Source organism: Mobula hypostoma, chromosome 3 (genome assembly GCF_963921235.1).
Source record: "Mobula hypostoma chromosome 3, sMobHyp1.1, whole genome shotgun sequence".
In the NCBI taxonomy this organism is placed as follows: Eukaryota; Metazoa; Chordata; class Chondrichthyes; order Myliobatiformes; family Myliobatidae; genus Mobula; species Mobula hypostoma.
Genome location: NC_086099.1, coordinates 103,124,467 through 103,152,396, shown reverse-complemented (window position 1 = coordinate 103,152,396; position 27,930 = coordinate 103,124,467). Strand labels below are relative to the sequence as shown.

At 41.6% G+C, this 27,930-nt stretch overlaps 1 protein-coding gene across 5 annotated transcripts in view; it reads left to right on the top strand.

The window, feature by feature from the left end:
- Nucleotides 1-27,930, top strand: part of fras1 (Fraser extracellular matrix complex subunit 1) — a 594,524-nt gene that overhangs the window by 244,633 nt on the left and 321,961 nt on the right. For 3 of the 5 annotated variants that reach the window (XM_063043536.1, XM_063043541.1, XM_063043538.1), the window contains exons 11-14: nt 1,208-1,246; nt 3,500-3,647; nt 9,352-9,495; nt 20,882-21,016. In XM_063043536.1, the coding sequence (XP_062899606.1) occupies nt 1,208-1,246; nt 3,500-3,647; nt 9,352-9,495; nt 20,882-21,016 (466 nt within the window). The remainder of the gene's footprint in view (nt 1-1,207; nt 1,247-3,499; nt 3,648-9,351; nt 9,496-20,881; nt 21,017-27,930) is intronic. The other 2 variants (XM_063043539.1, XM_063043540.1) reach the window with 2 other exon arrangements.

Below are 27,930 nucleotides of genomic sequence, written 5' to 3'. Positions count from 1 at the left end.
TAAGTAAAACATTTATCAATATTTAATCAAGTATATTTGTCATAGCTAAGCACTTCCACTCCATCTGCCAAAAGCAGAACTTGCTGGTGGCCTAACATTTTAATTCCAATTCCCGTTCCAATGTGTTGGTCCATGGTCTCCTCTTGTGCCACAATGAGGCCGCCCTGAGAGTGGAGAAACAACACCTTATTTTCTGTCCAGTCCTGCCGAAGGGTTTCATCCTGATATGTGGACTGTACTCTTTTCCATAGATGCTGCCTGATCAGCTGAGTTCCTGCAGCATTTTGTGTGTGCTGCTCCAGCATCTGCAGAACTTCTCATGTTTCTATCTGTCATTGTGTTACACTTCACAGAAGCAGGTTCCCTCAGTCCGCTCAGTCCACACCAGGCATCGGGCACTCAGTTTTTGTACCATACACTCATCAACTCCCCCTGGATTTGAGAAGACTACCTTGGGCAGGCCAAGGCATTAATGCCACTGAAGGATGTAATCCTGTGCTGTTCTGTTCTGTGTTCTATGAAACTGCCACGTACCTATACAATTGGTACAACTTAGAGTGCTCAAATAATCGACCACTCCTATGTGTTTAACATGTGGGAAGAAATGGGAGTTCCTGGAGGGAAACCCCCATGGTCAAAGGGAGAACTTACAAACCCTACTATTCTATGTTCTACGTTGTCAGTATGGGCTCAGGACTGAACCTCGGTTGTTGGAGCTGCTCTTCCAGCTGCACCAGTCTGCCATCCCACTATTTGTATGTGTGGTTCAATGTACTTCTCAGAGATTGACAGTTCTCATCTTCAGCTCGTCTGACAAATATGATTTTATTAAGCCTAATTTTGCATTTGCTAAAATTAGGCTTTGGTTTATTAAGAATTGATAATGCACATTACAGGGCAATGATTCAGAGTTAAATGTTGGAAGATACTGTGTGAAATAGCAGTCTGGGAAAATTTACTTATAGATTCAACTAGGTTGAAAGAAGAAAAACAGATTGGGTTAAATGTTCATCTTTACTCTATGGGTGGTGGTTTGTTGAAGTGGGTTCCAACCTGTTACTTCATCCCTGTTATTATACATTAATTCCAATAGAAATAAAGCTGGGCAGATCCTGCTGTCTGCCCAACCAGATTGACATCAGGAGAGATGTTTATATAGAAATTACTTTTTTGCAGCATTTATGAGCAATTTCTTTTCATTTGTTAGATGTACCATTCAGATTTGAAAGGTGAAAAACACCTGCAGGTAGGTAGTTCCTTTTGTGACTTCTTTGGTACCTTAGCGAAGTATAACTCAGAAAGAAGACGTAGAATAGGCTTTAGTCCCACTGACACCCGTGTGAGGTTGGAGGCAATGAAACTCTGAGAGGACGATATGCAAAGAGTGAGGAGCAATGTAAATGGTAGAAACCCAGTCCACTTTAGTAGTGGCTTGGGATTTCTGAATAGAAGCTCACAGCTCCACTGGGAATATTTAACAGGAATTGCTAAGTGAAGGCTGGAGTCTTGAACTTCAAGCCAGCTGGTTATTGATTCTGCGCCAAACACATTTCACCACTCTACTCTTCACGGGGTCCAGAGTTGTGTGGTCGGTGGTGGGGGAGGGGTGTGTGCTGGTAGTAGGTTAATGATTGCAGACTTCAAAGGATTTCCCAGTACTGTAGATTGTCAACTTGGCTGCACAAATCTAATATAAGTTCAAGAGACCCATTCATTCCCATTGGATCATAGTCATAGTCATAATCATGCTTTATTGATCCCGAGGGAAATTGGTTTTCGTTACAGTTGCACCTTAAATAATTAGTGATAAAACCATAAATATTTAAATAGTAATATGTAAATTATGCCAGGAAGTAAGTCCAGGACCAGCCTATTGGCTCAGGGTGTCTGACCCTCCAAGGGAGGAGTTGTAAAGTTTGATGGCCACAGGCAGGAATGACTTCCTATGACGCTCTGTGTTGCATCACAGTGGAATGAGTCTCTGGCTGAATGTACTCCTGTGCACAACCAGTCCATTATGTAGTGGATGGGAGACATTATCTAAGATGGCATGCAACTTGGACAGCATCCTCTTTTCAGACACCACCGTCAGAGAGTCCAGTTCCATCCCCACAACATCACTGGCCTTACGAATGAGTTTGTTGATTCTGTTGGTGTCGAAATAGCTGCTGGTGGAACAGAGGAGATAGAAAGTAATTTTGCTTTTTTTTAATTGAGTTAATTTTAATATATTATTCAACTTCTTTGTTTTTTTTTAGATATTTCAGTTTTTAATTTTCTTTGATTGTAAAAAGAAAAACAGGCATTCTTGACTGTTTGTGAGTGTCAGAATTATTCAAGGGCATTTAGGCTCAATTACGGTTCCAACATCCTGTAAGTTTGGAGAAAAGTGTTTTAGGCCAACAAAACTGCTGCCAGCAGGAAGAAGGTACAAGAGCCTCAGGACTCACACCAGCAGGTTCAGGAACAATTATTAACTCTCAAGCATCAGGCTCTTGAAACAGAGGGGACAACTTCATTCAACTTCATTCACTCCAACAGTGAACTGTTCCCACAATCTATAGACTGACTTTTAAGGACACTTCATCCCATGTTTTCGATATTTATTGCCTATTTATTTATTATTATTATTATTTTATTTTTGTATTTACTCAGTTTTTTCACTTTTGCATATTAGTTGTTTGTCCATCTCGTGTGCGGTTTTTCATTGATTCTATGTGCCTCTTTGTATTTACTCTTAATGCCTGCAAGAACATCAGTCTCAGGGTACCATATGGTGACATATATGTACTTTGATACTATATTTATTTTGAACTTGGAACCTTTGGGACCTGTTGGTTTCAATCAGCAGTTCCTTGTGCTGGGCTTTGTTGATCGGGCAGGAAGGGTAGATCCACTCCAGTAGAGTCCAGGCTTTCAACCATGGGCCAGGTGAGCTCAGGTGGTTCACCAATCAGAGGAAATCTAAGCTGGAATGAATGCCAACTTCTTTATTATTATTTGGTATTTTTTGAACTTTACTGCTTTTCCAGAGATTGAATTCTCTGATCACTACTGTCTTTGCATTAAAAATGCACTTTAGTATCACTTTATACTGCCTGTCTGCATAGCTATCAGTCACCTGCTTTCCCTATATCAAATAAGAGCAGGTTCTCCTGAATGATGTTTTCTATGACAAAGTTTAATATCTTATGCAGTGTAATGTAGTCTGTGATTTTGCTAATTTGAAAGTGAATCAAGTGTGTGTAAAAGTGGAATTGTCAAGAGAATTCTCCATAGCAGTGAATATAATTGCACCACTATTTTATAGTAACTATTTTAGTTTCCCATTTTAATAAATTATGGGATACTATCGCTTAAAATTATCAATAGAAGATATAATTACAGGAATATTCTTTCTCCTACTCAGTCTATGATTTGTGCACATTGACCTCTGATCGGTTTAGACCAGAGTCATTTTATTAACTTATTCAATATTTTTAAATCTCTCACTAAATAGAATGGAGAGAAATGGCATGAAGGTCCTTGTAAAGAATGTGAATGTCGAGATTCACAGGTGACCTGTTATAAGCGCTCCTGCCCTCTGTGTCCTGCTGGTAGCCTTGCTGTGAAAGTGAATGGGGAATGCTGTCCTGATTGCCAACCAGGTATGGAAGATAGCGGGCAGAGGAACCATTAATAGTGACAGAAGATAAACAGAGTAGGGAGAATCTTAGATTGTATATCTTTGAATTATGCATATCAAAAGGTATGCCACGGATTATAGCTCTAACTGCTTGACCTTCACATTGTTTGAACATAATCACAAATCCGCTTCATATTCATTAAGAATACTGCTAGTACAAATGTAAACATGAGTTCAGATATGCGTTTGCATTTATATAAGTACAGGGCTATATGTGTAAGCTTGTCCTCGTGTGCATATCTATATGTGTCCATAAGACATAGGAGCAAAAATAAGGACATTCGACTCATCGAGTCTGCTCCACCATTCCATCGTGTCTGATTTATTATCCCTCTCAACCCCATTTTCCTGTCTTTTCCCTGTAACCTGAGACACTTGTCTAATCAAGAGCCAATCATTCTCCACTTTAAATATACTCAATGACTTGGCCTCCATAGCCGTCTGTGGCTCTGAATTCCACAGGTTCACTACCCTCTGGGTAAAGAAATTTCTCCTCATCTTTGCTTTAAACTCCTCTCGACCTTCTCCAGTTCCAGCACATCATTACTTAGATAAGGGAGCCAAAACTGCTCATAATACTCCAAGTACAGTCTGACCAACAATTTATAAAACCTCAGCATTACATCCTTGCTCTTATATTCTAGTCCTCTTGAAATGAGTGCTAACATTGCATTTGCCTTCCTTATCACTGACTCAGTCTGCAAGTTACCCTTTAGAGAATCCTGCTCATGGACTCCCAAGACACTTTGCGTCTCTGATTTTTGAATTTTCTCTCCATTTAGAAAATAGTTCTTGCCCTTATTCCTTATGTCAAAGTGCATGACCATGTACTTCCCTACACAGTATTCCACCTGCTACTTCTTTGCCCATTCTCCCAAACTGTCTGTCCTTCTGCATACTCCCTGCTTTCTCCACACTACCTATCCCTCCACCTGTCTTCGTATCGTCCACAAATTTAGCCACAAAGCCATCAATTCCATCATCCAAATCATTGACACGTAATGTGGAAAGAAGCAGGCCCAGCACTGATCCCTGCACAACACCACTAGTCACCGGCAGCCAACCAGAAAAGGTGCCCTTTATTTCTACCTTTTGCCTCCTGCCAGACAGCCAATCTTCTAACTATGTTAGTATCTTTCCTGTCATACCATGGGCTCTTATCTTGTTATGTAGCCTCATGTGTGACACCTTGATAAAAGGCCATCTGAAAATCCAAGTGAACAACACCTATTGACTCTCCTTTGTGTATGCCACCTGTTGTTACCTCAGAGAATTCCAACAGGGTTGTCAGCCAAGATTTTCCCTTGAGGAAGATATTCAGCCTTTGGCCTATTTTAACATGTGCCTCCAAGTACCCTGAAACCTCATCCTTAATAATGGATTTCAACAACTTCCAAAACACTGAAGTCTGGCTAACTGGCCTATTTCCTTACTACTGCCCTTCCCTTCCTTCTTAAAGAGTAGAGTGATTTTTGCAATTTTCCAGTCCTCCAGAACCATACCAGAATCTATCCAAAAAGCTATCTCGTCAGATTCTACAAATTTCCTCTCTTGGGGTCCAGCACCAACCTACTCTTCCCCAATGTATCCGCATATTGAAATCCCCCATGATTGTTGTAACATTGCCCTTTTCACATACCACTTCTATTTCCTCTTGTAATTTGCATCTCTCATCCTGGGTACTGTTCAGAGGCATGTATGTAACTCCCATTGGGGTCTTTTAACCCTTGGAGTTTCTTAACTTTACCTACAAGGATTCCACATCTTCCGATCCTATATCACCTCTTTCTAAGAATTTGTTTTTATTTTTTTACCAGCTGAGCCACCCCATGCCCTCTGCCTACCTGCCTGTCCTTTGGATGTAACGTGTATCCTCGGGTATTATGCTCCCAACTATGATCTTGCTTCAGCTTGTGATGCCCACATCGTCATACCTGACAATCTTTTAATTGTGCTACAAGTTTACCTACCTTATTCCTTATACTGTGTGCATTGAAATACAACATCTTGAGTCCTGTTTTCATGCGGGATGTTTTCCCCCCATGTTAAACTTCAACTCATTCCACTGACATCAAGTTTGCTCCATCATCTGCCTCTCCTTCCTCACACACTCACTACATACTGCATCTACTTGTTTGCCAACTGATCCATCCTCAGCCTAGTCACTCCAGTTCCCAGTCCCCTGCCAAATTAGTTTAAACTCTTCCCAAAAGCTCTAGCAAACCTGCCTGTGTCTATTGGTGACCCTCGGCTCAGTGTAACCCTTTCTATTTGTACAAGTCATACCTTCTCCGGAAGAAATCCCAATGATCCAGAAATTTGATACCCTCCCTCCTGCACTAATTTCTCAGCCACACATCCATCTGCCAAGTCCTCCTATTCTTACCCTCCATGGCGCGTGGCACAGGTAGCAATCCAGTGATTACTAGCCTGGAGATCCTGTTTTTCAGCTTTCTGCTGTATCTAACTCCCTATATTCACTCTTCATAACCTACTCCCATTTCCTACCTATGTGGTTGGTACCAATTTGTACCATAACCTCTTCCCCCTTTAGAATGCTGTATACTTTATCTGTGACATCCCTGCTCCTGGCACTTGGGAGGCAGCGTAGCAACCTGATGTCTCTTTCACGTGCACAGAGTCTGCTGTCTGCTCCTCTAACTATGGAATCCCCTGTCACTACTGCACTCCTCTTCTTCCCACTTCCTTTCTGTGCCACAGAACCAGACTCAGTGCCAGGGACTCGGTCACTGTGGCCTCCCCCGATGGGTCATTCACCCCCCCCCAAACAGCATCCAATGTGGTGTACGTATTGTTGAGGGGAACGGCTGCATGGGTGCTCTACACTGGCTGCCTATTCCCTTTTCGTCTCCTGGCAGTCACCCAGCTACCTGCCTCCTGCTATATGGGTGACTATTTCCCTGTAACTCCTATCTATCACCATCCCATTTTCCTGAATGAGCTGAAGGTCTTCCAGCTGTAGATGCAATTCCTTAGCACAATCTCTAAGGAGCAGCACCTTGATGTTGATTAGGGAGATGGGTGGTCTCCCAGCATTCCTACATCTCACACCTCATCTGTGTTTTGTGTCTCTGTGTAGAGGCTGGATCAGAACTGTAATCTTATAGCAGATGAAAACCCTGCACAATTTAATTCCACCAACAGTATCAACTATTTGGAAATGTTAACACAGTTGAATTAATTCCAGGGACTGCACAGAATAATATTTAGCAGAACCTGTTGTTATCTTGCATATTTGTGTTTGACTGGAGCCTCACCTACCAAATGTTATTGTACAAAACATTGTAGGCACAACACTCGATTCAGGTGGTTGATATAGTGAGACTCCATTGTAAATGTGTGATTTGTTAAGAATACCACTATAGATTAGGGTTTACAGCTACTTTCTACTTTTCATATGTTAATTTTCTAATTTCTTGTTGTTTCTTTGTAGAATTAATTAGTAACTTTGAATTCTGGACTTTGTTGTTACTTGTGCACTGATCTCTTCCTGCATACTTCAGTACTAGAAAAAAGAGCATTTTTCTTGTTTAGCTCTGTATTACAGGGGGCTAGTCTACATGTAACATGTCTTTTCAATGCCTCTACTTTATTGTGTAGAACTCGGCATTTTTTATTTCAGTGTTCTAGTTGTTACTGCTGGCTGACACACACAGTTTCTTGAATTCCCCATGAGATTTCTTCATTTCTCCCTTTGTAAGTAAAGTGGTGTGGAACAGTGCACAGGCAGCTCCTTATGTTGTTCCACTATTGTTTCTGTTCAAGGTCTGATGAGCCGATTCTGGAAGATTGTATCTCACTGATAAGGAAGTAAAAACCAAGTGCTTTCTTCAAGTGAAGCAGTTGCAGAGTGCAGTGCATATGCAACTAAATCTCATTGATGTAGATCAGTTTCGTGTTGTGGCCTTACATTTTTATGTCCACACTTGTGACATCTGTTCCTGATTGTCATCCTGTAATTACATGAAAACACTTCAAGGCATTTAGAAAGTCTCAGAAGCGTAAAATCCCTTTAGGGAATCCTTGGCTCAATAAAGAAAAGAGGATACTTTGAGACCTCACAATGATAAAAAAAAAGCAGATGGAACAACAATGGTGTAAACAACACACCCATCTGCCTTGTCAAGCACCACCTGTCCCACCTGTGTTAACGTCTGTGGATCCCACCTCAGGGCCCTCCACCCATCTGTAAACTCACAGAACTGGAGATGGAACAAGTCAATGTTAACATTAGACTGTATAAGAAGAGATAAATACAACAGGTTTGTGATAACAGTGGAATATTTACAGGCTAGCAAAGATCAGAGTGCTTGGTAGTTTATGGAATATATTTGCTTGAAGATAGGGCAGGAGAGAGAAGTCTAACATTCCCCTTCAAGTATAGAAAAGACATGAAAGAAAGATGCTGAGTTTTACCACTGATGCATATTTGTAATTGACAGTGAACATGAATGTTGTAAGTTTTTCACTTAATAACAGCAATATACCCACACACATTTATCAAAAAGCCACTCCTACATTTAATTCTAGAATTAATTCCCTTCTTCCCATTACAAAACACTTTCTTTTCTGCTAGTAATGAAGAAGAGCTCTAGGGAGAAAAAATGCTTAAATTTCCTGTGGATACTAAACGTTAAATAGCAGAAAGGGAATTTGAACCTAATTGGGTGACAGGATCATTCCAGTCTAGGCTGCAGGCAGCAGATACCATCCCATTGGCTTTCTCCAACTACTGTTCCAGTTGCTGCTTCATTTCTTCAGGAGGGGGAACTGTCTCAGGGAAAACATTGAATATTCATATTAAAATTGCATATATTTTTTTCAAGGTGCATCACAACTGATGGATATTTAAGTGATGTTGAAAGCACCAGAGAGGTGTTTTGCTTTTCAAAACCTCAACAAGAGTGTGAGTGAAGAGAAAGGTGACAGTCCTGATTTGCCAACACAGTCACCATCCTCCTCAGTGATTTTCCCCTCCAGTTTCCCTGCTGTTCATACTCACTATTCACATGCTTATCTTTCACAGATCGCACCTCACATCCAGTCCACAGAAATGGTTCCTTTGCATAGTTAATTAAGCTCCTGCTCCTGCAGTCAACTCCCTCACTCTTTGACCTCCTCCCTTTTAAAGTACAACTTCTTAACTCTCCCAGTTAAATGTGCATTCTCTCCTTCCGCTGCTAATTGGCAAAGAGTACTTTCCCTGGTCCAAAGTTGTTTTAGGCCTCTTAGTTTAAGTTTTGCACTTACTGTCCAGACATTGCTCTTGACTCCTGTTTAAGCACCTTTGAACTTGCAGGTTGATGATCCCAAATTTATAGGAATCAGATTGATTTAAAGTCACCAGTAACAGGGAAGGGGAAGGGGGTGGGTAGAGTAGGGATTAAGAGAGCAGGAATGCTAACTTTGCTTGACATTAATTCCTGGTAATTCCTTGAAGCAGATACATGGATAATGTTCTCAAAATACTAACAATCTTCATCAAAAACTACATTTAGACTATGAACATACATGAAATAATAATGTTAAAAATCCAATTTTTAAGTATTGTTTGAAGGATAAGTGGAGAAATGGAAGTGTCTGTGGAAATAATTAGTTTCACATTACAGGACATCCATGATTCTGTTTCATTACTTCCTTGATAGTTTTGTGCCATCCTGATTGCCTGACCTGTACACAGTCTCCTGATCATTGTGAGATCTGCAAGAATAAGAGCAGAGTTCTGCAGAATGGCCGCTGTCTGGAGCACTGTGACCCTGGATTCTATGAAGTTGCTGGATTGTGTAAAGGTATGTAAGAGTCTTCTGATCGTTCAGCCTCTCTGAATGCTGTGAAAGTCCCCTTTGAAAAACAGGCAATAATAGATTATTTCTAGTATCTGGTAAATATTTGTCATCAGTGTAGTAACTGTGTGTTGATTGAAAGCTTTGTCAAAGGAGTAAGTATTCTGATGGTCCAAATAATACTGAGGCAGCCTGCAGAGAAGAAGTCAGCACCCTAACACAGTGGTGTCAAGAAAACAACCTCTCCCTCAATATCACAAAAACAAAGGAACTGGTTGTGGATTACAGGAGGAATAGAGAGAGGTTAACTCCTATTGACATCAATGGATCTGGGGTTGAGATGGTGAACAGCCTTAAGTTTCTCGGCATCCACAACAATGAGGATCTCACATGGTTTGAACATACTGGCTGTGTGGTGAAAAAGGCACAACAGCGTCTCTTTCACCTCAGGTGGCTGAAGAATTTTGGTATGGGCCCCCAAATCCTAAGAACTTTCTATAGGGGCACAATTGAGAGCATCCTGACTGGCTGCATCACCGCCTGGTATGGAAATTGTACTTCCCTCAATCGCAGGACTCTGCAGAGGGTGGTGCAGACAGCCCAGTGCATCAATAGATGTGAACTTCCCACCATTCAGGACATTTACAAAGACAGGTGTGTAAAAAGGGCCCGAAGGATCATTGGAGACCTGAGTTACCCCAACCACAAGCTGTTCCAACTGCGACCATCCAGGAAATGGTACCGCAGCATAAAAGCAAGGACCAACAGGCTCCGGAACAGCTTCTACCACCAGGCCATCAGACTGATTAATTCATGCTGATGCCATTGTATTTCTATGTATATTGACTGTCCTGTTATACATATTATTTATTATAAATTACCATAAATTGCACATTTAGACAGACGTAAAGATTTTTACTCATGTATATGAGGGATGTAAGTAATAAGGTCAATTCAATTCAATAAGGGTTAAACTTGTATTAAGAGTTTAAGAAACTGTGTGGTGGATATTTCGCTAACATCCTTTACAATAGATGGGCAATAAATATGTCTTTTGAGGTAAGGTCACTATAATAGCATTGCTGCACTTCTGGGAGCTGTTGAAAGAAAGCCATATTAGATCTTATTTTCCCCATCAGCTCTGGAAGTGGAAATATATCTTGTTGTTACTCTTAAACCTCCTTCAGGTCTTGATCTGTTCATTAAAGCTGATGGACATCTTTGTCTAATTTTTATCATCAAAGTCTTTTAGGATGCTCTCTAGTTGCTTTAGAAATATTCTATCCCATTAAACAAATGTCACCTAAAGAACTTACAAAAAATCTTTAAGTCATATGATCATTAACTTTGGTAAGAGATTTCCCTCATTGGGCATCATTTGAAATTTTTACAAACATCTTTGTTTAAATCAGTAAAGCTTGAAACAAGGCTCTGCTCAGTTGATTGCAGATATGTGTCAGAGGACTGAAAGATGGGATCAGAAATGGAGAGTACGAGCAATTCCAAGTTACTGGGTGTCAGTATCTCTGAGGATCTAACCTGGTTGCAACATATTGATGCAGCTATAAAGAAGGCAGTCCAGCGGCTGTATTCCATTTGGAGTTTGAAAAGATTTGGTTTGTCACCTAAAACACTCAAAAACTTCTACACATGTACTTTGGAGAACATTCTGACTGGCTGCATCACCGTCTGGTATGGTGTGGGGAGGGCTACTGCACAGGATCGAAGTAAGTTGCAGAAACTTGTAAAATTAGTCAGTTCCATCATGGGTACTACCCTCCATAGTGTCCAAGACATCTTCAAAGAGCGATGGCTCAGGAAGGTGGCGTCCATTATTAGGGACCTCCACCACCCCCCCCCCCAAGAATGTGCCCCCTTCTCAGTGTTACCATCAGGAAAGGGGTACAGGAGCCTGAAGGCACACACTCAGCGATTCAGGAACAGCTCCTTCCTCTCTGCCATCTGATTTCTAAATGGACATTGAACTCATGAACACTACCTCCCTACATTTTTAAAATTTATTTCTGTTTTTGCACTTCTCATTTTAACTTTATTTAATATACTTATATATACTTACTGTAATTCAGATTTTTACCTACATTTATCATTTAATGCATTGTATTACTGCTGCAAAGTTAATAAATTTCATAACATATCCTGGTGATATTAAAATAAAAGTGTACTTGTTTTTCAAAAGAAAGCCAGTGCTAATTGAATAATGATAGGTTAGTTGCTTGAGGAGGGGAAGATGGTAGTATTTTCCCAAATGAGCAAAATGGCATCAATGGCAGGTTCATATGGACAGTTGTGGTAGAAGGGAGAAATTATCTAGATGCAGTGTATATGTATATAACCATTTAGGAATGGCCTTCATGGGGTATTACTTAGAGAAATATTATACAGGGCAAACTGGTATTGAATGAGAGTATATAGCAAATTGGATTAAAACCGAACCAGAAATTGGTCATTTTTTAAAAAAATGATCAGAAGTGGGTTGGAGTCCAACATGATTCTGTTGTGGTGGTACATTTTTTCACTGCATATCATTGATTTGACCATAGTTTTGTTCATATTTATAGATGCTGCCATAAAGGAATTGTCTTACCATTGGAAAATAGTTGCAAACTATTTGGGAACATTGAAAATTTTAGGATAATGTCCTTAAAAGTGGGGAGGGAATTCTATAAGTAATATATTTCATTACAAAAAACTTACGCCCTGACTGAAAGTAAGTAATGCCAAGGAAAAACAGAAGGTTCAAGTTTACAGAATGTCAGGGATAGCACTTGAAACCATTGAAAAGAGCACAAGTAAATTTAAATGCGAAGGAAGACTTAAATAATGTATTTTGTTTTGAACAGACAAAATACAGGGGCTAAATCTAGAACTAGCTTCAGAATTAGGGGTTGCTCATTCAAAGTAGAGATGAGGAGGAAATAAGACAGCACAATGATGCAGCCTGGTTTGATCCTGACCACCAGAATAGTGTGTGAAGTTTGCATATTTTCTTTGATGGCTGGGGTTTTCCCCTAGTGCTCCAATTTCCTTCAACATCTCAAACACATTCAGGTAGACTTATTGGATATTGTAAATAATCCTAATAGTATATAACCCTAGAAGTAAAAAAAGGTCAAAGGTGAGTTGATGGGTATATGAGAAGGATCGGTTTACCAGCAAAGTAGAGGGGAATGGCTATGATATGAATGCTGTTTTGGGTACAGACATGCACCAGATTGTCTGAAAAGCCTCATTTTGTGTTGCAGTAAGTGAAGAAGTGAAGTTGTTTTCTTAGAGAGATGTAAATCTTTGGAAGTCTCTAGTCCATTGAGCTGTAGAAGCAGTTTCATTGTAACATTGCTGATCTGTAAGGGAATTAAAGGAAAACAGTGATCTGGAACTAAGCTCGGAAGATATTAGCCATGATTTATGAATAATGGAGCAGACGTACTGAGAGCCACGTGAACTACACTCTCTCTTAATTCTTATATTGTTCTCAAGACAGATGGTAGATTAGTGCTTCTGAGAATGAAGGCAGCAGCTACAGATAAAATCAAAGATATTCAGTTCAGGGAACAATAGAAAAGTTCTTAACCAACACCTGAAGTGTGAATTCAATTTTCAGGTTAGTCATTGGGGCAAAAGCTATGCATCTAAAAGAAGGAATGAAAATTTGAAGGGATATGAGAATTGAAATATGAAATTTGATTCAGATTATCTATTCTTCTACAGAGCAAATACTGACACTGGTTGGGCCACAGTCTATCTAAATGTTTGAATTTTGAATTTATTAAAGGATTGAACATTATTAACTATGAAGATCACTGGATTTCATATTTAATTATTTAGCAAGGGAGATAGATATAAAACATATGACCTATAAATAAATCAATATCAATATCAGAGAGAGTCTATCCTCAGTCACTGCAAATGTGAAGTAATGTTTGTGGAATTTCTATCTCGTAAGTTGCAAAAGCAAAACTTGAGACTTCCTTTCTTAATTGCGGTAGTATTAAGGTGAGTAAGTAATAGACTTGATGGATAATAGTTGGTACGCTTCTATTGGTTATTTAAAGCTTTAACACGGTGGGTTGACAAAAAGAATGGCTAATTGCATTTTTTTTGCACACTTGTTGAAAGATCTAATAATGAAGATGACTACTTTGATATTAATTTTAAACATTTCTTCCAAATCTCCTCCTCAGCTTCCCTTCAAAAACAACCCCGAATTCTCAGTTTTCTCTGTGAACTGACACCCCTCATCCTTGGTGCTTTTCTGGTCAATCTCTTTTTTAATTTTTGGAGGGCTTAGAAACCAGCCGGATCTGAGTATTATACTCTCATGGAAATCTAATTGGTGTTCTCCAAACTTTCAATATGTAACTTCCTGATGAAGGGTCTTAGCCCAAAATGTAACTGTTTATTCTCCTCTATAGCGAGCTAGCTGGAGTGTTTGCTGACATCTTCAACTGCTCCTTGCTTCAGTCTAAGATCCCCTCATGTTTTAAGAAAGCAACGATAATCCCAGTGCCAAAGAAGAGCAAGGTGGCATGTCTGAATGACTATTGACCTGTGGCTCTGACATCAATTGCTATGAAGTGCTTCGAGCAATTGGTTATGGCACACATCAACCACAGCCTACCAGTCAACCTCGACGCTTTGCAATTCGCCTACCGGAGCAACAGGTCAATGGCAGATGCCACCTCTCTGGCCCTACATTCCTCCATAGAACACCTGGAGAATAAAGACGCATACGTAAGGCTCCTTTTCATTGACTACAGCTCTGCCTTTAATACCATCATTCCAAATAAACTGATTCCTAAGCTCCGGAACCTGGGCCTTAGCACTCATTTCTGCAGCTGGATCTTCAACTTCCTCACAGACAGGACCCAGGCTATAAAAATAGGGGACGAGCTCTCCTCTACAATCACTCTGAGCACCGGTGCCCCACAATGCTGTGTACTCAGCCCCCTGCTGTTCTCACTGTACACCCATGAACGTGTAGCCAGGTTTCCATCGAACTCAATATATAAGTTTGCTGATGACACAGCAATTGTAGGCCATATCTCAGGTAATGATGAGTTTGAGTACAGAGAGGAAATTAAGAACCTGGTGGCATGGTGTGAAGACAATAACCTATCCCTCAACGTCAGCAAGACGAAGGAATTGGTTGTTGACTTCAGAAGGAGTAGCGGGTCGCACGACCCAATTTACATCGGTGGTGCACAAGTGGAACAGGTCAAAAGCTTTAAGTTCCTCAGGGTCAATATCACAATTGACCTGACTTGGTCCAACCAAGCAGAGTTCACTGCCAAGAAGGCCCACCAGCTCCTTTACTTCCTGAGAAAACTAAAGAAATTTGGCCTGTCCCCTAAAACCCTCATTAATTTTTATAGATGCACAATGGAAAGCATTCTTCTAGGGTGCATCACAACCTGGTATGGAAGTTATCCTGTCCAAGACCGAAAGAAACTGCAGAAGATTGTGAATACGGCGCAGCACATCACAGAAACCAATCTTCCGACCTTGGACTCACTTTACACTGCACGCTGTCGGAGCAGCGCTGCCCGGATAATCAAGGACACGACCCACCCAGCAAACACACTTTTCGTCCCTCTTTCCTCCGAGAGAAGGCTCAGGAGCTTGAAGACTCGTATGGCCAGATTTGGTAACAGCTTCTTTCCAACTGTGATAAGACTGCTGAACGGCCCTGACCCGGATCTGGGCCGTACCCTCCAAATATCTGGACCTGCCTCTCGTTTTTTTTGCACTACCTTACTTTCCATTTTTCTATTTTCTATTTATGATTTATAATTTAATATTTACTAATCTTTACTATTTTTAATATTTGATATTTGTAATCCAGGGAGCGGGAAGCGCAGAATGAAATATCGCTATGATGATTGTACATTCTAGTATCAACTGTTTGGCAACAATAAAGTATAAAGTAAAGTATAAGGTATAAAGTATAGATACTACCTGATTTGCTGAGTTCCTCCAGCATTTTGTGTGTGATGCTCCAGATTTCCAACCTCTGCAGAATCTCTTATGCATATAACTTCCTTGCCTTTGATTTTTAATTGTATGTTCATAAGCCAAAATTCAAGAAACTTTTTCAGTAGTGTTCTCAACAGGCTCTACTTCTTTTGAAATATCTGTGCATATATCAAAACCCTCCTGACACCATTGCTTACCATTGACAAAGCATGTCAATGAAGCCAGAGCAGTGGATATAGTATGTATAGGTTTGGGTAAGGCATTTGACGAGGTTCTCCATCGTAACTCATTCGGAAAGTCAGTAGGCATGGATCCACAGAAATTTGATTGCATGCATTCAGGGCTAGCTTGCTTATAGAAGGCAGAACGTGGTAGTAGATGGAGCGTAATCTGCCTGGAGTTCAGTGACTAGCGGTGATCCGCAAGGATCTGTTCTGTGGTCTCCTGCTCTTTTTGATTATTATAATTGACTTTCCAGGCAGGAGTTGATATATTTCATCACTAGCCTCTCAATGCACTTCGTCACAGTGGATGAAAGTGATTTGGATTCGCTCCAATTTGCCTGCCGCAACAACAGATCTACAGAAGATGACATTCCATTGGCTCTTCGCTCAATCCCAGAACATCTGGACAGTGAAGATGCATACTCTACATCAGGATGCTCTTCAGTGACTACAGCTCAGCATTCAATATTATTGTCCTCTCAAAACTAATCAATCAACTTTAAGACCTTGGCCTCAATACCTGCTTGTACAGATGGATCCTTGATTCTCTCACTTGCAGACCTCAGTCATTTCCTGTTGGCAACAACATCTCCTCCACAACCTCCATCAGCACAGGTGCACCACAAACTATATGCTTAGCCCATGCTGTACTCACTTTACACTTATGACTGTGAGGCAAATCAAAGCTCCAATGTCATATTTAAGTTTGCAGACGACACCACTCTCATTGGCTGATTCAAAGGTGGTGATGAATCAGCATACCGAAGGGAGATTGAAAACCTGGCTAAGTGGTGCCACAACAACTTCTCACTCATTGTCAGCAAGACCAATGACTGTTGACTTCAGGAGGAGGAGACTGGAGATTCAGGAGCTAGTTCTCATCAGGGGATCAGATGTGGTGAGGGTCAACATCTTTAAATTCCTCAGTGTTATTATTTCAGAGCATCTGTCCTGGATCAAACACACAAGTACCATCACAAAGAAAGCATGGCAGCACCTCTACTTCCTTCGGAATTAGCGAAGATTCGACATGTCATCTAAAACTTTAACTATAGATGTGTGGTGGAGAGTATACTGACTGGATACATCATGGCCTGGTATGGAAACACCAAAGCCCTAGAATGGAAAATCCTACAAATGTAGTGGATACAGCTGAGTCCATCATGGGTAAAGCCCTTTCCACCATTGAGCACACCTGCCCAGTGCAGTTGTGGGAAAGCAACATCCATCATCAGGGTAACTACCACCCAGGTCACGCTGTCTTCTCATTACTGCCACCAGGAAGGAGGTACAAAAGCCTCACGTCCACACCACCAGGTTCAGGAACACCTATTACCTCTCAAACATCAGACTCTTGAACCTGAGGGGACAACTTCACTCAATCTCATTCACCCATCACTGAACTCTCCCCACAATGTATGGACTCACTTTCAAGGACTCTTCATCTTATGTTCTCAATGTCCATTGCCTATTTATTTATTGTTAGTATTTTATTTTCTTTTTTTCTATTTGTATAGTTTGTTGACTTTTACATGTAGCCCCCCCGCCCCCCGGCCACCCTCAGGGTCGCTCGGCTTGCTGTCCTCTAGGGAAATAGCCTCGGCCCCGCCAAACTGGATAATTTGTTTGTGTGGATGCTGTGTGATAATACCCCACCCCGCCCAAATAACAGACAATACACCAGATGCAATTAAATGATTTACAGTTTATAGATATTACTGGAACTATATAATTAAGAGAGAATAAAATATAAAAGGAAAATAAAAGGCACCACACTTATCAAAGTTCAATATCTTCGTGCACAAAACAGTTGGAGCTCAAGGACCTTCTTCTTCACCCTGCGACCCCTCGGACCACCTCGACCGGCCGCCTGGGACCAACAATGGTGGTCGACCAGATGCTCCACACGAGTCCATCTCTGTCTCCTTGCCGAATGCCCTCCTCGGGGTCTGACCCCATTAGCGGACATCACAGCACCTCGTCCATCCTCTGTCTCGCTCTCCCGCCTTCTGCCCCAAAACCCCACGCATACAGTATCTTCAAATAAACCAAAAATGTAACAACTATCCCAATTGGTTCATAACATATTTCTTATCACACTCTAAACCAAAACAATCTGCTAGCGCAAACTTTCTCAGTTTAACACAACAAAGCCGCATTCCCCAGATTAACATAACAAAGAGGCCATTTTAATTAGCCTCCGCAGTAACATAAAAGTTGAAACCCCCTTACATACATATTTGTTATTTGTCCTGTTGGGTGCAGTCTTTCATTGATTCTATGGTGTTTCTTGTATTTACAGTGAATGCCCACAAGAATGTGAGTCTCTGTATTTGGTGACATATATGTACTTTGACAATAAGTTTATTCTGAACTTTGAAATGACTTGGACAAGGAAATGTATGGGTGTGTTAGTAAATTTGCAGATGACACAAAGGTTGGTGGTTTTGTGGATAGTGTAGAAAGTTGCTCGAGGTTACAATGGGATATTGGTATGGTGTGGAGATGAGTTGAGAAGTGGCAGATGGAAAATTGTGAAGTGATACACTTTGGAAGGTTGAACTTGAAGGCAGAGAACAAAGTTATTGGAAGGATTCTTAGCACTATGGAGGAACAGAAGGATCTTGGAGTCTACATCCATAGATCCCTCAAAGTTGCCATGCAAATTGGTTGTGTGGTTAAGAAGGTGTATAGAGTGTTGGCCTTCATTAGTCGGGGGACTGAGTTCAAGAGCTGTGAAGTCATGTTGCATCTTTATAACTAGCCCCAGTTAGACCACACTTGGAATATTGTGTTTAGTTCTGGTTGCTTTAGGATGTGGAAGCTTTACAGAAGATGCAGAGGAGATTTACCTGCATTAGAGAACATGCCTTGGGAGGACAGGTTGATGAAACTGATGTTATTCTCTCTGAAGTGGAGGAGGATGAGAGATAACTTGATAGAGGTGTACTATATAAGATGATAAGGGCCATAATTAGAGCAGACAGCCAGAGACTTTATCCACAGTGCAGAAATGGCTAAACGAGGAGATATAATTTTAAGTTGATTGTAGGAAAGTATAGGGGAGACGTTAGAGGTGGACTTTTATACAGCTGTAATGCCTGCACTGTGCTGTACTGTTCTGTGTTGTATTTTACCACTAACTACCATCACTCCTGCTTCCCAACCTTGGCAGTCTGTTTCTACATCTCATTCAAAGTCAGGCCACATCTTTGCTCTCATTCCTCCTCATTCTTCTTGCCTATTGCTTCCCCCCCACCATCTGCAACTTTCTGACAGCAGCTTTACTTATTTCTGACTTCATTGATTTCGATTGAAGTTCACTTCCACTAAGTTCTCAGAGGAAGCACTGAAGAGAGCTGATGTGGTTAGTGTTCAAACTTCACTATATTACGCTTAACCTGTCTGCTGTCTCCGCTTTCCATATACAGGTGTCCCCTGCTTTTCGAACGTTCACTTTACGAAACCTCACTGTTACGAAAGACCTACATTAGTTCCCTGTTTTCGCTAACAGAAAGTGTTTTCACTGTTACGGAAAAAGTAGTGCGCGAAAAAAGGCAGCGCGGACCCCGAGCAGCCGCTCCTCCCCGGGATTCAGAACTGCATTCTCACCAGCATTGCTTAAACTCATGCCTGTGAGCAGCCATTTGCAAGGCGAGTTCTAAGGTATCGGAAAAGCCTAAAAGAGCTCGTAAGGGTGTTACACCTAGTGTAAAACTAGACATAATTAAGCGTTTCGATCGTGGTGAACGAAGCAAGGACAGTGAGTTTGGCTTGTGGAAGCTGACGAAGATGATGTTGAAGAGGTTTTGGCATCCCATGACCAAGAACTGATAGATGAAGAGCTGATGCAATTGAAAGAGGAAAGGATAACAATCAAAACCGAATGCAGTAGCGAACAGACCAAAAGTGAAGTATTCCAGGAACTGAACGTGAATCAACTGCGTGGGATTTTCGCTGCAATGATAAAGTACGACATTAATTTTTAAAGGGTACATTGATTTAGGGCATATTTGCAAGATGGTTTGAGTGCTTACAAGAACTGTATGATAGAAAAATGCGCGAGGCTAGCAGTCAAGCAAACCTTCCACATCAGCCACAGCAGACGACGAACCTCGACCTTCGACATCGAGGCAGGCAACTATTGAGCACATGAAACACTGTTGTAGGAAAGAGACATGTAACCTTTAGAGAATCTTGCACCTCAGATTTCTGAATTGCCCCCCATTTATAAAATATTGTTTCTACTAATATGCATGACAGTACACTTCCCCTGTACTGAATTTAACCAATTTTGAATCCACAGTACTTTAGCTCGTTAAATCAAATGATTTTTAACTTCACCAACATGATCTATTGTCTTCTACAAATACACACAGACAACCCAATCCTCACCAACTCTTTTCAGTAATTCACCTGAGAAATGGAATGGATTGAAGGCAAAGCAACTTGAGCCAGCTGAAAGAAACAGTGAAAAAAGTCTAGGGTTGCAGATGGCATTGGGAGTAGCTATGTGATTTTTTTTTGGCTGGCAAATGGTGCACCCATGCATCACGAGGAGCTCAAAGGAATAACAAAGGAGTCAACTCTGAACAGTGGAGATGGTACATCTTTAGCGGAAACAAAATGTAGCAGCTACTTGAACAAACCAATGCTGCTGCTAGAGTCCAGGCATGGGGAGTTCTTGTATGACACACCCTCTGATCAATCCAATAATAATGTTCAAAACAAAAATCAAAGAAATGTATTCGATCCTTTATTAGCAACTAGCAAAACATACAGTCTCGAAGCGATGTAACTTATGAAACTGAAACTAGTGATATTAAACATAATTAAATGGACTTAAGTGATGTTAAGTAGAGTTATACAATTTCAAATGTAACTATGACACCCAGGGTCTCCAGCTCTAAACTGCTGGAACAAACTTTGAATTCGTAACTAAACCCTTTACTTTTACCACGCCCCACCCATGTGATGAGCTACCATAATAAACGTAATAAATGTGCAACATGGAACACAATGCAGATAGAAAACAGATGCACGGCTCCTATACATAAAGTATAGTGGTGGTGTCAGATTCTTGTCCAATAACAGTAGATCTTTGTTTTCTACTAGGTTCTATTTAAAAGAAGAATCATATGGTCTTAACTGTGATTTATCTTTCTTCAACACAGAGTGTGACAAGTCGTGTGCTACGTGTCAAAGTGAATTTGAGTGCACTTTGTGTAAGGACTCCTTGCTGCTGAAGAATGGCCAGTGTGTGACTTCTTGTGGGGAGGGGCATACTCAGGATCATTTGCTGTGTACTGGTATGTTTTTAATAGTTTGGACAAATAATTCTGCCAAAAATCCCATTCATCTTTATAACTTCAATGAAATTTGGTTAGGCCAAATTTTTGTGTGAAACATGGGGAATGTCTGTTTACTCACTGTTACATTTGCAGAAAGCCCATGGAATTGCCAGGGAAACAGTAGAAATGTCTAAAATTAGCAGATTCTGGGTAGCTGGGACAAGCTCCAATCTTTTCTGCTGCAGTTTACTACTAAAAATAAGAAAATATGACTATATAAATAAGGGTAAGCTAACTAACCTTTTGCTCCTCTTTCACCATTCACTTTGCCTTTTTTTGTTTATTCTTGGATCGCAATATGACTGGTTAGGCTAGCTTTTTCTCATTGTGTGGGCCAAGGGATGTGCAGAGGAAAGTTGTATCGCCTACATGCAAACAATTGTGTATAGATTATGGCCTCGCCTAGCATTGTCCAGTATTTATAACTCATTTAATTGACCACACAATTTATCTTTAAATGATAAAAGACTTTACCAAGTTTACACCCATATCACTTTAGGGAGTGATAATAAATTTATATTTTATTACTCTTCTATGAACTTCTGATTTTTATTTATTTTCATATTCCATAATTCTTCCATGATTCAGTCATGCTATACTTTTGCAAAACCTGCTATTTAGATAGATTTCCTTAAACTGTCTTGCAGTTCAAGGTAAATATATTTGCCTGGGTTTTAAACAATTATCATGATTAAAGTACTGGAGAAACCCATGGAGTTCTTCATCAACAATCCTGCCTTGTAAAGCAAAAAAAAACTTAAGATACTGGCGATCTGAAACAAAAACAGAAAACGCTAGAAATACTCTACAGGTCAGACATAAGAGTAACGGTTACCATTTTGTGTGGGTATAAGATTCTAATGTAAGGTCATTGACCCTTAATGCCGTTTCTTCTCCACAGACGCTGCCTAATCTGCTGAGTATTTCCAGTAGTCTCTACATGTATTTCAAATCCAGTTTTATGCTGCTAGGAATGTAACTGGATTAGTAATCCATGTATTTGAACAATTTAGAAAACTCTTAATCAGAGAAGTTACGTTCAGTTAAGTAAATAATCTGGAGTTTTAAAAGAAAAGATGGTATCAATAATATTGCTGTGAAACACTTGGTTTGTTATAAGAATGTATTTAGTAATAGCCTTCAAGGAAGGAAATGTACTATACTTAACCGGTCTGTCTCAAATGTGCATTACAATGTGATTAACTATTAACTTGCATCAGAAATGGCCTTTGAAAACCTTTTGACTCAGGGTCAATTGAATAGATAGTAAATGTCCATATCCCGTGAGGGAATTAAAAATTGGTGCTTAGCAGAACAAGAACAAACTAAAAATGATCCCAACATTATTAAGCCAGAAGATCCAAAGCTTAGTCAAACAGTAGTTTTTTACTGAATATCTTGGTTTTAATTTTTCCCATAAATGTTATGTGCTTATTATTTCCTTGATCCAATGAAATATCATATAAACAACATAAACAATAATATAGCAAGCACACTTTGTAAGGCCCATTCTGACTTTGTCACAGTTGTTACTCAATTTCCAGTCATCCTTCAGTTATTGAAATCTTGTAGTTACTGTTCAGTACCTCCTATTCACTTGCATGAATATACATATCATTGGAAATCTGTTGAAATTTCCAATAACTTACCACTTTTAAAGCCCTGAAAAGCTTAACAAAAAACTGCAATGGATTTTTCTTTGCAGAGGAGGCAGTTAATTCTTGCATAGTACAATAGATGAAAAATTAAGTGTTGGAGAGCTACTATTTTCTGGGCAGTCTTCAACAAAATGTTTTTTGATGAATAATTTTAAATGGAACCAAGCCAAGATTTAGTCAGCAGTATAAAGAAGCCACATTTATTGGTATTTATAAGTTGCATAATATTGCTCTCTTTGCCTCTGATAACTACAGCTCAGTTAGTAAATCACAAACATGAGAGTCTGCCAATGTTGGAAATCCAAGTGAACACACACAAAATGGTGGAGGAACTCAGCAGGTCAGACAGTACCTATGGAAAAGAGTAAACACTCAGTGTTTGGAGCAGAGACCCTTCATCAGGACTGAGAGGGAAGGTGGGGTGGAATGCCTGAATAAAAAGGCAGGAAGAGGGAAAAGAGGCTAGTTGAAAGGTGATAGGTGAAGCCAGGTGGGTGGGAAAAGTCAAGGGCTGGAGAAGAAGGAATCTGACAGGACAGGAGAGTGGCAGTAGAAGAAACAGAAGGAAGAGGAAAGTAATAGGCAGGTGAGAAGAAATGAAAGGTCAGAGTGGGAAATAGAGGAAGTTGGGTGGAGAGGGGGAATTTGTTCACCAGAAGGGGAAATTGATATTTATGTCATCAGGTTGGAGGGTACTCAGATACAGTATAATATGCTGCCCTTCCACTTTGAGGATGGCCTCATTTTGATACAAGAGGGGGCCATGGACTGATATGATGAAATGGGAATCGGATTTAAAATGTCTGGCCACTGAGAAGTCACGCTTGCATAATGTTCCTCTATTTGGCTCTGATAACCATCGCTCAGTCGGTATCAATTTTGACTCTGAATCAAAAGGTTGTGGATTCAAATGTTTTAAGTCTTTTAACCAGTATTAGTCTGGACAAAAAGAAAATACATTCCTTTTTATTGCCAAATAATTCCTATTTGTAGCTAAGTAACATAAAAATGAGAGATCCTCAGTTCAAATAGAGCATTTCATATGCTCAGCAAGTCACACAGTACTTCCTAACCAATGGAATAATTGTGAAGCATGTGCACTTAGTTTGTGGACATTTGTGTCAGCAAATAGGGGCATAGGATCTGACAAAAGAAACCTTGGGGTAAGTGATCTTGTTTAAAAGAAAAACGTTGCCCACAATTTAGCATGAACTTGGAGTAACGTTATGAAATCTTTAGTATTCACTAGGAGAGACAGGCAATGTCTTTGCCTTTCATTTAATCTGAAAGAATTGCACCCCTGACATTGTAATATACCCCTCAATCTACATTGAAAGAGAGCACCCCTCACGATGTAGTTTACCCTCTTATTCCACCCAAAAGGTTGCACCCCTGACAGCGTAGAACCCCTGATTTTCCACCGAAAGCTGGACCGTTGACAGAAGTTACCCCACTCATTCGGCCCTGACAGTGCAGTACCACACCCTCAGTCTACTCTGAATGACTGCGCCCTGTTACGTACCCCGTAACTGGGTTGCCAAACCAGCAGAAATGGATCACTCAGTTGGAGTCTGGAGTACTAGAACTAAGAAAGTTTTATTAAAGAAACAAGCAACACAGTAATCGAAAGGATAATAAATGCAACAATTCAACAATGATAACCACACATGTGCACAGAATTAAGATAACAGCATCAATCAAGCTCTATCGTTGTCTAGGGGTAAATGACCAATTTCAAAATGACTCAAAGTTCAGTCCAGTTTGTAGTTCAGTTCGCAGTAATCGTTGCCATGGCGATGGACAAGGTGGGGGAAGAGAGACAGAGAGAACAGGAACAACTGATCATTCAGAACGGCTTCACTCACAGACCAGCGGGATTGCTCACGAGCAACTTTTGGGCGGGTCCTTGGTGATGTCACCTGAGGTCACCGACTGTGACCCCTCCTCCAGATGCGGTCGATCCTCTGCAGTGAACCCGGCACCCAGGCAAGGGCGGACACACACCGGGTTCCCGCTGATCGTACCTTTCCACCCTTGTCGTTGTCTGGCACTTCTCACCCACTCGTGAGAAGCGCACCGCTTCCAGGGTCTCGTTACCTCGGGTGGCGTGTGTGTCGCCTTAGCGAACCTGTCCCTTTTTATCCCCCTGCTGGGGTATCGCCTGTCCATCACTTCAAATAGTTCAGGGTTCAAAGGGGGGAGCCGCTCCAGACAGCTCTCTCTCCCACATCCCTTCATTACACATCTCCAGACGCTGCTCCATTGTTCCTTATCTCTCCTTCCCCTGAGGGCAGGTGGCAGACCAACTGCTGATGCCACTGATGCTAGCCCAGGCCAGCAAACATCTTAATTTTATGTGTATTCTCGTAACACTTCCCCCCTTTAAGGATTTTTACCGGGAGGTAAAAATTACAAACATGACTACATTATCTGATACATACACAATATACATCTTTAACAGTTATTTAGCTAATACAGAGAATTTGAAGCTGTCAACACCTTGACAGACAGTCATCACATTTTCTGTTCCTTTTCCACGTGTTACTAATAATCCCTTAGACCAGGCTCCAACTCAGCAAACTTCATAGTGGCCAAAAACACTGATGAATTGCGACCAATGTAACCTCTCATCTGGTTTTGTCCCGGACCACAACAACAAGGGTTGTCCCATTCCGACTCAATTTTCTCTCGCAAGGGCTTAGTAGGAGGGGGACGGGTATTGACCGCAGAGTTATTGCAAAACTTCCTGCAGTACCCCACCATCTCCAAAAGCCTTCTGAGGGCCCTCTTGTCTGTCGGGGTTGGGAGGTCAGCGATAGCCTGCACTGTAGCTTGCATTACTGCCAGCTGCCCCTGTGTCACCACAATTCCCAGGTAAGTGACCCTTGTGTGGCCGAATTCATTTTTTTCAAGGTTCACTATCAAGCTGGCTTCAGACAGCCGTATTAAATTGCCAATACACACCTCTGTGTTCATCAGCCCTTTAGTCACTGAATTACTCAAAAAATATGGGTGTTGTTTACTTGGCTGCCCTATTGTAACAGACATAACCCAACGTCCCAGTTCTTTGCATTTCCTCGGGACAATCAAACACATAGGTGCAAGTCGTTTAATTACTCCTTCTAAAGATTCGCTTTGTTCGGGGATTAAGGGAGAGACCTTATCAGTAGACCTGGCCAAAACAATAGCCTTCTCCCATCTGACCGATCCCATCCTAATCTTTTCAAAATGGTTTTTTTCTCTTATCAAGGGGCCCCTAGCTTCATTGATTTCCACGCTAACACCGACTAGGTTTGTTAGCATATCAAAAGCCGGTGACCGTCTCAGTTCGCGTCGGTCATGATCAATAACATTTTTCCCCCTGGGCAGCCGGTAACTCTCTTTCATGATTCCACCAACTGTTTCCTCCAGCACCGCAAAATGTCCACCGGGGGGTACCTCGTGGGCCATGTTAAAAACCTCATCCCCATAACTCTTTTGCACCACCCCCCACTCCTCATCTGCGGATGCTGTACTTGATTTCCCTTTCTTCCTTAGCACTTCCTCATCCGCACAATAGCTTACTAGTTCCCTTGTCAAGGCTGTGTCAGAGAGAGCTGTCTCTGCAAAACCCATCAGCCCCTCGCCTCGCTCCTGCGTCTGCACAAATTCTTTCCTGGCTACTGCTACGTCCGTCCCAGCTCCCTCACTACCTCTTATCTCACTACACCCTGTCTCATACAAGGTTGGCAGAAATGTTTCAGCCAAATTCACCATCGCGGGCGGGGCCTCCATGCTGGCAGGCTGACCCGTCAATCTCACGACTGGGAACACGATTCCTCCGGCGATGTCATTACCGAGCAAGACTTCCACGTCTTTCATCGGTAATTCGGACCTCACCCCGATCGTGACTAGTCCAGAGACCAGGTTGCTCTGTAAATGTATCTGGTGCAAAGGGACTGACTCTGTCCCTTCCCCAACACCTTTGACCTCTACCTCCCCAGTCTGGGTCTCTGAGCTAAACTCTAATACACTCTTCAGTATTAGTGACTGACACGCTCCCGTGTCTCTCCAGATCCGCACTGGAACTGGTTTTAACCTCTCCTTCACTGACACCAGTCCGGCCGAGATAAACCTCTCGCGCCCTTCCTGGACTTTTTCAGACCTGTCCTTCCCTAGCGGTTCGCTTAACAGCTCAATACAGCCATTCAAAATTTCCGCTTTTCCTTTCCCCGTCTCCTTCCTTGGGGCAAAGCACCTGGACGCAAAGTGTCCGACTTTCCCACAATTATAACAGACGACCCCAGGAGACTTCCTACCAGACTGCTCCCGGTCTACCTTATCCTTTTCACCAGTCCCCGGCTTACTTTCTGACTTTTCCGGCGGACTCTCCCCGCCGTCCTGACTACCCTTCTGGTAGCCTTTACTCGGGGCAACCTTCATTTTATGCGTCAACGCATACTCATCCGCTAACTTAGCAGTTGCGGCTAACGTGGCTGCCTCTTTCTCATCGAGGTAGGGTCTCATACCCTCAGGGACACAACCTTTAAACTGCTCAATCAGAATCAGCTGCAGCAGTCTGTCATAATCCCCCTCTACCCCTTTCGAGGCGCACCAACGCTCACAATATGTTTGCATCTCGCGAGCAAACTCCAAATACGTGCGGTCCCACCACTTCCTCGCATTCCGGAACCTCTGCTGGTATGCCTCCGGGACCAACTCATAAATCCTGAGGATGGCCTCTTTCACCACCTCATACCTCTGGGCATCTTCCGCGGATAAAGCGGAGTAAGCTTGTTGGGCCTTCCCTTTCAGTACACTCTGAAGTAAAACAACCCACTTATCCCTCGGCCAGTCCTGACTTATAGCCACTTTTTCGAAATGGAGAAAGTACCGATCCACATCGGTATCGTCAAATGGGGGAACCAGCCTAACCTCCTGGGTCGCCCGGAACCCTCCACCTTGGTTCGGCACGAGCCCCTGCTCGGCCCTTATCTTTAACTTCTCCAGCTCAAATTCCCTTTCCCTCTGTTTCTCCTCTCTCTCCAACTGTCTTTCTCTCTCTTGCCTTTCTACCTCTTTCTCTCTCTCCCGCCTTTCTAACTCTCTATCTTTCTCCCGCCTTTCTAACTCTCTTTCTTTCTCCTGCCTTTCTAACTGCTTCTCTTCGTGTTCTAACCGCCGTACCCGGAACTCGTGCTCGAGTCTCAGTTTTTCAAGCTGTACCTGTACCGC